Genomic DNA, 11468 nt, shown 5'->3' on the forward strand with positions numbered 1-11468 from the left:
TCCCCAGTCTCTAATCAGAGCCCAGTAGAAAGGTGTTTCCCTCATCTCATGGATTACCTCCTGAGCCCGAGTTAGCTGGGCAGCCTCAGTCCTTGAGATGATGGCTTTTACTGATGCAGGAGTCACCAACTGTGGGGAATTGTCCTTTTCCATTCTGGATAACTCTTCAGTTCTAAGATGTCTTGGGTCTCTGGTACACAGTCCTGGACATACAATGTTGATTGTTTTGGCAGTTAAAGGTCCCAGGTTGGCTCTTGGGTACCCTCTGCCCAGCCACAGATCCTCTGGTAACTGCCAGACACCAGGTTCCAACTGATCTGCTTTTCCTTGGTGACATCATCAGTTTGATTTAAAGAATTAAAAGATTAAACTGGTGTATAACCAGAGATATGAAAATTGTGCTCTATATGTGTAATATGAATTGTAATGCATTCTGCATTAACACATTAAAATAAAAAATAAAAAAGAATGCAAAAATTAAAAATAAATTAAACTGGATGCAAGTTTACACACCTATAATCCCAGCTAGTGAGGAGGCTGAAACAGGAGAATCACAAATTCGAGCCAGCCTAGGCAATTCAGTGAGACTCTTTCTCAAAATAAATTTGAAAGAAAGGGCCAGGAATAGGTCAATGGTAGAGCATTTGCCTAGCATGAATAAGGCCCTAAATTTGATATCTAGTACCATGTGCATACACACAAATTAAACTTCCTGTCATCTGTCTGCTTGGTTATCTAGCTTTTTATCTATTATCTAGTATTATATTTACATGACCGGTTGCTTTTCTTTCTTTTTTCTCCCTTCCTTCTTTCCTTCCTTCCTTCTGTACAGTGGTAAACACAGAGGTGCTTTACCACTAAGGAATTACATCCCCCTCCTCCTTTTTTAAAATTCCGAGACAGGGTCTTGCTAAGTTTCTGAGACTGGCCTCAAACTTGCAATCCTCCTGTCTCTGACTCCCGAGCTGCTGGGATTACAGGCATGCACTACCACATCTGGCAACATGTTTCTTTAAAAAAACCATTAAACGTTCTGCTCCCAAACTACTAATGACTAAAAATAGGAAAAAACAATTAGAAATAATTACTTTCTGCTATAGTTTGGGTCTTAAATGTCCCCCAAAGGTCCATATGTGAAAGACTTGGTCCCTAAGTGGGCACTATTGGAAAGTTGTAGAACCTTTGGGAGGCAGGCTCTGTGGGGAGGTCTTTAGGTCCCTGGAGGTGAGCCCTGGGAGGAGATTGTGGGACCCCATACTTCTTGTTGCCTGACTCATGATGTAAGTGCTTTTACTCCATCACCACATACTTAATCATTGCCATCTAGCACCCCACCAGAAGCAACAGGGCTCCCTAGTCATGGACTGGAGCTTAAAAACTGTGAACCAAAATGACCATTTTCTCCTTTATTTTTTTAGTGTTTTTTAGTTGTCAATGGACCTTTATTTTATTTATTTATATGCAGTGCTGAGAATGGAACCCAGTGCTCCACATATGCTAGGCAAGTGCTCTACACTGAGCCACAACCCCACCCTGCAAAGACAGCTTTTTAAATTTTTAAAAATTAGAACCAGTAAATAACCAAATGGGAATATGTTTGCATTTTCCCTGAGGATCAAGGCTCAATTAACACTTTTAGTTACTGAAAGTGATAATCATGGCCAGAGATCTTTTTTAAATATATGACCATCATTTTATGCCCAGGACCTAGAACTGTACCTGGCACATAGTAGGTACTTACTAAACACTTATTGAATGAATGAATCACTGAATATGTAAATGCAAACATGTATACAGCAAATAATTCTTCCTTGCTACTAAAGATATTATTATTTAATAGATAAGAAATTAAACATTGTAAGTACATTTTTCAGTATTTCATGGCCACTTAGTCACTTGTTACCTGATACCTGTCTTTCACCTTCTATCATTCATTTGTTTATTCAAAGTTAATTCTTTCATTGGCTCATTCATTCAACAAACATTTACCCTTGGTAACATGCCATGTGCTGTGTTTAGGGCCAAATTCTGGAGATAACAGAAATGTGTAAGACCTAGTCTGTCTTTAAGGTACCTGCACCTGGATTATGGATACTATCTATCTACACATTGGGTCCTGGGTGGTTCTTTAATCCCTTATGATTTCAGAGCATGTTGTGGTTTACCAATAACTTACTTCTGTTTCCAGCCTGCCTGACTTTTCTTCTCTTCCTGCTTTTCCTTCCTCTTCCTCCTCCACCTCCTCCTTCATTTTCTTCTTTCCCTCTCTCTTTTGTGGTGCTGAGGATTAAATCCAGGGCCTTGTGCATTCTAGGAAAGTGTTCTACAACTGAGCTAACATTCCCAGCCCCACATAACTTATTTATCCCCACAAACACATACAAGCCAGCTAAAGCTCAGAGAGGTTATAAGATTTATCTAGTTACAGAGTTGGGAAGTAGAGAGTTGGGACTCCAACCTGGTTTCCTGACTCCCAATCTGGGGCTTTACCTCCTTACCTCCCTCCCTATTTTCTCTTAAACTCAACCATACTGATAATTAGATTAAGTGTAAATGACCTAAACAAATAATTAAAATACAGGTATTATAAGGCTCAATTAAGAAAACCCTAAGATCCACGCTATCTACACAAAACACACTGTTTCCCCCTTTTTTCTCTTCTTTTCTTTTATGGCGTTGTGGACTAAACCCAAGGCACTTTGCCACTGAGCTACATTCCCAGCCCTTTTCATTTCTTTTTTGTGAATATTTATTTTTTAGGTGTAGAAGGACACAACACAATGCCTTTATTTTTATGTGGTGCTGAGGATCGAACCCGGGTCCCGCCCATGCTAGGCAAGCACTCCACCGCTGAGCCACAATCCCAACCCCAGCCCTTTTCATTTCTTATTTTGAGACAGGGTCTTGGTGAGTTGTCCAGGCTGGCCTTGAATTTGTGATTCTCCTGCCTCAGCTTCCCAAGTAGCTGGGATTACAGGTGTGTGCCATGGTACCTGATTTAAATACATTTTAAATAGAAAGAGACACATAGATTAAAAGTTAAAAAGACTGGGGAAAAGAGCCAGGCATGGTGGTATACATCTATAATCCCAGCTACTCAGAAGGCTAAGACAGGAGGATCACAAAATTGAGGCTAGTCTGGGTAACTTAGCCAGAACCTGTTTCAAAATCAAATAAAATGGACTGGGTATATAGCTCCATGGTAGAACACTTGCCTAGCAGGTGTGAGGCCCTGGGTTTAATCCCCAGTACAGAAAAAGATAAGAAAAAGAAATTCATTTACCTCTAGTGCCAGTTACTCAGGAGGAGGCTAGAGGATCTCTTGAGAGAAGACATGAATTATAGTGCCAATATCATGAAAAAGATGGAACATCACTATAGATTCTACAATGAGAATAATAAGGGAGTATTATTAAAAGGTATTATGCCCATGAAGTTGCAGAGATGAAATGGACAAATTCATTGAAAGTTATAACAAATCCAAATTCATTAAGATGAAAGAAGAAACCTGGATAGCCCTAAATATACTAAAGAAATTGGGGTTGTAATAAAAAAAACTTTCCCTCAAAGAAAGCTCTATCCCCAGATGGCTTATAAATTGTACAGAACACTGAAGAAAAAAATAATCCAGCTCTAAATTAACTCTTCCATAAAATTTAATAGTAGGGAATGATGAGGGCCACAATCAAGTTAAGATGGCGCCTGGCAGTATGCTAGGAGGAGTGGTTTCTGAGCCAACGCCAGCGAGCCATTAAGATGATGAGGATTCCTTAATGACTGACTGCTGTGTCTAGATGATGTCAATTAAGTCAAGCTGTGTGTAATTAGTTGGGTATATGTACCTCTGCAGTACGGCAGAGAGGGGACTCCTGCTACCTTGGGTGCCCACTACTTTGAGTTCTCAGTTCCTGCTGAGTTCAATTGCAATAAAGTAGTTCCTGCTTCAACCTTCAAGTTGCTTGTCACCTCTCGGTTATTTTGCCCAGCCGGACTTAGGCAGCCCAGCTGGACTACAGCAAGGGAACACTTTTCAAATCATGTTATGATGTTAGCATTACCTTGATACCAAAACTAGAGAAAAACATTCTAAGAAGAAAGTACTACAGACCAATATCTCCCACAGAGACATAAAAGAAATGGAATTAAAAGCCACTAACTGGAAAAAATTATTTGCCTAACATATATTTGATAAAGGACTTGTATTCAAAATATGTAAAGAACTATTACAATTCAGAGACAAGACAAATAACACTGTTTTTAAAATGGTAGAAGAATTGAATAAATAGTACTAAGTCAGGGCTGGGGCTGTAGCTCAATGGCAGAGCACTTGCTTAGCACATGTGAGGCACTGGGTTCAATCCTCAGTACCATATAAAAATAAACAAATAATGGGCTGGGGTTGTGGCTCAGTGGTAGAGCGCTTACCTATCATGTATGAAGCACTGAGTTCCATCCTCAACACCACATAAAAATAAATAAAAAAAAATAGTGTCCACCTACAACTAAAAATATTAAAAATAATAATAATAAAAAATAAATAAAATGAAGGTATGCTGTCCATCTACAACTAAAAAAAATTTAAAAGTACCATATCATTAAAGAAGATATACAAATGATAACTGCACATATGAAATGATTCTCAACATCACTAATGCATTAGGGTAGCGCAAGTTAAAAACACAAGATACCAACTCTGATAAGGATGAGTTAGATGATAAAGAACATGAAGATACCAAAATGTTTTGAAGGATATTGGGAAAGTGAAAAACTCATATTGCAGGTGGGAATGTAAAATAGTACTACCACTTTGGAAAATAGTATGGTAGTTCTTTCTTTCTTTTTTTTTTTTTTTCTTGTTTTGATTTTTGGAACTGGCAATGGAATCCAGGAGCCTTTTGCCACTGAACTACAGCCCCATCCTTTTTTTATTTTTTATTTAGAGTCAAGATAACACCAAGTCATGAAGGGCCTTGCTAAGTTGCTTATGCTGCCCTGAAACTTGCAATTCTTCTGTCAGCCTCCTGACTCATTGGGATTACAGGCATGTACCATCATGACTGGCCAATGTGACAATTTTTATTAAAAAAATGTTAAATACATACTACCAAATAGCCTAGCAATCCCATTCCTAAGTATTTACTAAAATAAATCAAAACAAATACCTATATAAAATATTTATAAGTGGCTCTATTTATAATAACCCAAACTGTTTATTCACCAATTGGTGAATAAAGAAACAAACTGCAGTATGTCTATGCAATAAAATGTACTACTTCATACTAACAAACAATGACCTACTACTCAAATGCCGTAACATGGAAAATCTCAAAATAATTATATGTACTAAGTGAAGGAAGCCAGACACAAGCCCTACAAACTCTATGTTTTCACTTACATGAAATTCTAGAAAGAAGATAGTGGAGAAAACACATCAACAGATGCCAGGAGCTGGATAAGACAAGAGGAGACTGACTACAAAAGGGCCCAAAGAAAGTTTTTGAATGAGGGAAATGTTTTATGTCATGATTATGGTTATAATCACAATACATATTTTTGAATATTCATTGTACTGTACACTTAAAATTAATTCATTTTATTATAGTTAAATTATACCTCAATAAAACTGATTTTTAAAAATGCAACATTTCTGGGTGCAGACTCTAAGTAGCTAGGATCATGCCTCTCCTCCTAGCTACTTGAGAGTCTGAGGCAGGAGGATCGTATGTTTAAGACCAGCCCAGGCAACTTAGCTAGGCCCTGTCTCAAAATAAAACATAAAAAGGTTTGATGATGTAGTTCAGTGTAGCACCCCTGGGTTCAATCCCCCAATACCAACACATACACACAAAAAAGCAGTGTTTTATATGCCTAAGACTGTGGAAGGATTGTGGGTAGAGAGTTGTGCAAGGGGTAAAAAGTGAGGAATTCACTGAAGGGAGCAAAGAAGTAAACTAGGGGCTGGGGTTGTGGCTCAGCCGTAGAGCACTCATCTAGCATGTGAGAGGTCCTGGGTTCCATCCTCAGCACCACATAAAAATAAATAAACAAAATAAATTTATTGTGTACAAATAAAAAGTAAATATTTTCTCTCTTGTGTGGCAAGTCTTTTTCATACTCTTGCTTCATTTTCCAGACATTAGTCTTTCTGAGCCCTTCTCCCTATGGGCAGCTCTGTGGCCAGCTGCAACGCCTTCATCACAGTTCAGAGACTACACTTGGGTGGTCACTAGCCCAGGAGAGATGGTCACAAACTTTAAAAAATAGTGACCAAATAAACCTTTTTCAAATAAACCTTTATGCTGAACCTTTTTCAAATAAACCTTTTTGCTAACCTTATTAAAATAAATAAATATAGTATCTTATTAGTAAATATTTAAAAGTTAAACTTCATGACATCTTTGTATTATAAAGTCATTCAATGTCAAGAAGCCTATTTTGGTGAACCCAGAAATTTGATTTATAGAACATATATATGTGAGTATTTTTAAACTGCTATTTAAAAACAGACTATATTTAAGATTTATGGGTAAAAATGGTAGGTTGAACACATGCATCTAAATTTGTTTTACTGGAAGCCCACTAAAACTATCACAAATATATTTAAAGGAATAAATCCACTAAGGACAGGAAAGGAGACAAGAGCACAATTTTAGGAAAAATGGAAACCAATTGGATGAGCAATTACTCAGACCAGAGAAGAGATGCTAAAGCTAGCAGGGCAACTGCATGGCAAAAGGGATTGGTTGTGCCAGACCAGAGATTTAGCAGTTTCCACTGTCTGACCCTCTGAGAGGAAAGAACAGGTACTACCATCAGAGGTTCCCAGCCAGATCACTGTGCAGAGCAGTTCATGATCAACAAACCCACATGTGTACTTGAGTGCATTGGGGGGGGGGGATACACTTCCAATCCTCTTCTTGGTAGCCTATCCTTAAGTGTGAGCAGACAACCAATGATTATAAGAATTCTAAGAAAAGAACATAATATGGAAGACAGAGACCAAACCCACAGAAAAAGAAATTTGGAGCAAACAGAGATTATGCAGAAAGAAGAAAAATTGAACAAAGCTTCCAGTAATATATTTCAAGACAAGATAAGCTATTGTAACCTGAAACAAAATAAGATGCTGCAAAAAGAAATATTTGGAGAATAAAAATAAAGTGAGAGCAATAAAAATCTTTAAAATATGAAAAAAATCAATAGAAGGAAATAAAGTGGATGGATTCTCCCAGAAACATAAAAAACATGGAAAATTGGAGAGAAAAAATATAAATTATAAGGACAAGCCCGGCAGGTTCATCATCAAATCATAGGAGTTCTAAAAAAGAACAGAGAAGATGGAAGGGAGAAAATCATCAATGGGATAACTCAAGTCTACTGCCTGGCTGGGGCTGTAGCTCAGTAGTAGAGCACTTGCCTAGCATGAGGGAAACCCTGAGTTTGATCTTTAGGACTGAGAAAGAAATCGGGGGCAGGGGTAGTAAATCCAGAAAGAAAGAAAAAGACAAGGAATATAGAAAATAAAAGACCCAACAAAGCACAGTGTCAAAAAAAAAAAGTGGCCAAGAGAATGGGAAAGAAGATGCCTGGTTTCCAGATATGCAGCAAGGGTTAGGGATAAAGATTGGAGCTTGTCAGAAGACTCCAGCAGAGATTGCTTCAAGAAGATAAAATGGACAAAATGGGAAAAAATCTTTTCCAGCTCCTCCTCTGAAAGGGGATTAATATTCAGAAAATATAAAGAATTTAAAATGCTTAAAACAACCCAATCAATACATGGGCAAAAAAACTAAACAGATATTTCTCAGAAGAAACACAGGTAGCCAACGGATATATGAAAAAATGTTCAACATCTCTAGTCAGGTGCAATGATGCACATCTGTATTCCCAGTGACTCAGAAGGCCGAGGCAGTAGGATTGCAAGTTTTAGGCCAGCCTCAGAAACTTAGTGAGGCTCTAAGCAACTTAGTGAGATCCTGTCTCAAACAAAAAAGGGTGGGGGTGAGGTGGGATGGTCTGGGGATGTGGCTCAGGGTGAAGTACCCCTGGGTTCAATCTCCAGTGCAAAAGGAAAAAAAAAAAAAAAGTTCAACATCTCTAGCAATGAGGGAAATGCTAATCAAATCTATACTAAGATTTCATCTCCCTCTAGTCAGAAGGGCAATTATCAAGAACACAAATAAAAATAAATGTTGGTGACGATGTGGGGAAAATAGTATACTCATTGTGGGTGGAACTTTAAATTAGTACAACCACTCTGGAAAGCAGTATGGAGAGTCCTCAGAAAACTAGAGAGTAGAACCACCATATGACACAGCTATCCCATTCCTTGGAATTTATCCAAAAAGACTAAAATCGGTATACTATAGTGATGTCGCCACATCGATGTTTTTAGCAGAACAGTTCACAATAGCCAAATTATGGACCAGCCCAGATGCCCATAATAGATGGATTAAGAAAGCGTAATACACACAAAAAACAATGGAGTTTTACTCAACCATAAAAATGAATGAAATTATGGCATTTGCAATTAAAGATGGAATGGAGAACATCTGTAAGTGAAATAAGCCAGACTCAGAAAATTAAGGGTCAAATGTTTGCTCTCATATGTGGAAGCTAGAGCAAAATAAGGGAGAAAAGTCGTGGGGAAGGGATTGGTTATCATAAAAATATGGGAAATATCAGTGGAATTGAAGGAGATCAGGAGGGATGAGGGACAAGAAAGGGAAGGAAATGCAGAATTAATTTAACAAAATAAGAGCGAAAGGAAGATCAGAAGAGGAAGGAGAATTAGGGAGAGTCAGGAGGGAAGGGAAAGGAGGAGTGGAATGGGAACAGAAATGTAGTAAATCAAATTTCATGCATGTTTGATTTTTGTCAAAATGAACCCAATTACTGTGTATAAATATAATGCTCTAATTTAAAAAAAAAAACAGATGATGAAATGTGTAGAATATCTACTGAATCCTGCTATTCTGAGAAGAGATGCAGACAAACTCTTGTGGGAAGAGTTGAAGCAAATCTTGTAATAAATACATAGAAAATTAAGCAAATAAAAACACAAGATAGGCACCAGGGTTCCAAGATGTCATTCCCAAAGTATAACGTGTCACACCTGGCCACTCTGCCCCCTACTCTGGACCCAGCCTAGTTTCTCTGGAAACCAGGAAGACTCAAACCCAGTGGTTGGCCATAAAAGCCTGGCTTTAAACAGGATTATCTGCTTCATTCAGAACCATGACCCTAACCACAGAAAGGTCATGGAAGATCCTGCCTTAATTCACTGGACCTATGCAAGATCAGCAAATATCTATCTGAATTTCAGACCCACTCCCAAGAACTTACTCTTAGGTGCTCTGATTGGAATTGGACCTCTCTTTTTCTGGTATTATGTTTTCAAAACTAATAGGATAGGAAGGAAAAAACTTATCTGGGAAGGGAAATTACACTGAACATTTAATATATTAAGTCTGGCAATGATAACTAATGTTTTCTTGTTTACATAAATCTTCTATTAATCATTAAAAAAGAATGAAAACACAAGATAATGATTAATTCCAGGAAAAATAAAATTTTTTGCAGGAAAGGAAGTTTTAGTTGTTTACCTGACTCAACTCTTAATAGCATAAGTAGTCATAGTGTTGTAAGATCTGAAGATTGAACTAACAAAAAATTATTATAGAATTAAATTTGGCAGATGGCAGATGATGGCAAAAGAACTAAATTCTCAAATCTGCCCTGCCCATGTTATTTGTGGAGGCTGAGACAAGACTATGAGGCAAGACTATAAATGACTCACACACTATCACACTATTTCTTTCTTTCTTTTGGTTTTGTTTTGTTTGTTTTTGGTACTGGGGATTGAACTCAGAGGTTCTGTACTACTGAACTACACTCTCAGCCCTTTTTTAAAATTTTGAGACAGGGTCTCACTAAGTTGCTAAAGTTGGCCTTGAACTTGCAATCCTCCTGCCTCAGTCTCCCAGTTGCTGGGATTACAGACATGTGACACCATGCCTAGCTACATACTAAATATTTCAAAATTATTAAATATGTTTTAAATTGCTAACTTTACAAAAATATACCTTCATAAGGTCCTGGCAGACCAGGTTCTAAATGAGAATTTTTGAACTCTCCAGAATTCTACACTAGAAAATGTTCTTGCCTGGCCCCTTTGTGCTCTTGGCGCTGTACTGCATTGAGAGAGCCTCATAGAGAGACCTTATGGACACCCGAGCTTGTGCTCATGCCTCTCTTTGCAAACAGCTGCCAACTGGCTACTCCTTAGGCCCAGGTCATCAGCAACGTCCTCTGAGAGGCAGGTATCCAACCAAGAAGCTGGTGCAGGCCCTGAAACCAGGACCACTTCCCATCCTTGTCACCTCTACGAGTTGGGGCAGGGTGGAGAGACTAGGGCAGCAGCAACCTTAGCTGTCATTTTGTGTGTGGGGGGGTGGTGCTGGGGATCGAACAGGGGCACTTTATTACCGAGCTAGACCCCCAGCCCTTTTTAGATTATTACACTATTTTGAGGCAGGGTCGCTCGCTAATTTGCCCAGGCTAGCCTGTGATCCTATTGCCTCAGCCTCTCCAGTCGCGCGGATTACCGTCGTGGACTACCGCGCCCAAATGTCTTTGGAGACCAAGCCCAGAGAGATCAAAGGACTGGAATTCCCTCGAAGACTTGTCCGTAGCAAGAAGCACCTTCTGTGCAAGGACTTATAGAAGGTAATTTAAAAAGTATATCTCAACTATCAATAATTTCGTGTCCTTGCAGCCTATCTACACAACTTGAGGCCCGAGAACCACTGCTTGGCTTTAGAAGGTGGCTTCCAAACTGGAGTTCATGCGCCTAATGACCGACCTGAAATATCCTCTTTCCTGGAGAATTCGCAGAGCCTTCCAAAGGTGTTTGGGGTTACAAGTCTTTTATTTGCGTAATACGTATTTCACATTTTTAATTCCTATAAAAGATCAGGTCCCCGCTCTCTTTGAGTTCACCACTTTATGAATTCAAAAGTAGCTTCCAGATTCCGTAAGTAACTTCAGGGTCAAGTGAAAAGCACGTGTACAGCCCATAAGGGCAGGGATTTGGGGGATTTATCATTAAACATTTTTTTGTTTTGTTTTAATGTCAAACTACTGTATGTTTAGTGCCTGAAAAAGGTGCGCTCAGTAAATAGTTCGTGGGTTAATTAATTTAAAAGTGCAAAAATAACAAAAGTTTAAAGTGTCCTATATATTGGAACGAATGCTTCGGTTCATCCTCTGGTCCTTGAGCGCCCGCGGGGTGGTGAAGGCCGGGGGATACCGCCTCAGGCGACGTGGTGCTGTAGGCAGGTTTGGAGGTAAGAGTAGCTGAAAAGCGCTGGCGGCGGGAACCTAGCTTATAGTTGCTCCGCGGAGCCCAGAGTCCGCCGGGCTGTCAGTCAGAGGCGGGGGGCAGGCACGCCCCGCCTCCTGGGGGC

The 11468-nt window shown here is 39.1% G+C and overlaps 2 protein-coding genes and 1 pseudogene across 3 annotated transcripts in view; 2 read left to right on the plus strand and 1 right to left on the minus strand.

The window, feature by feature from the left end:
• Fam186b (family with sequence similarity 186 member B) overlaps positions 1 to 153 on the minus strand; it is a 29168-nt gene extending 29015 nt beyond the window's left edge. The window contains 1 exon segment of the mRNA XM_015493316.2: positions 58 to 153. Coding sequence (XP_015348802.2) covers positions 58 to 153 — 96 coding nt within the window.
• Prpf40b (pre-mRNA processing factor 40 homolog B) overlaps positions 1 to 11468 on the plus strand; it is a 108083-nt gene that overhangs the window by 43592 nt on the left and 53023 nt on the right. The window contains exon 2 of one of the 2 annotated variants that reach the window (XM_048802677.1): positions 10778 to 10908. The exons of the other annotated variant lie outside the window; for it this stretch is intronic. The gene's annotated coding sequence lies outside the window, so the exon portion shown is untranslated. The remainder of the gene's footprint in view (positions 1 to 10777; positions 10909 to 11468) is intronic. 2 annotated transcript variants of the gene reach the window in all.
• On the plus strand, positions 8085 to 9890 carry LOC125616662 (annotated as a pseudogene).

This window comes from Marmota marmota, unplaced genomic scaffold (genome assembly GCF_001458135.2).
Source record: "Marmota marmota marmota unplaced genomic scaffold, marMar, whole genome shotgun sequence".
In the NCBI taxonomy this organism is placed as follows: domain Eukaryota; kingdom Metazoa; phylum Chordata; class Mammalia; order Rodentia; family Sciuridae; genus Marmota; species Marmota marmota.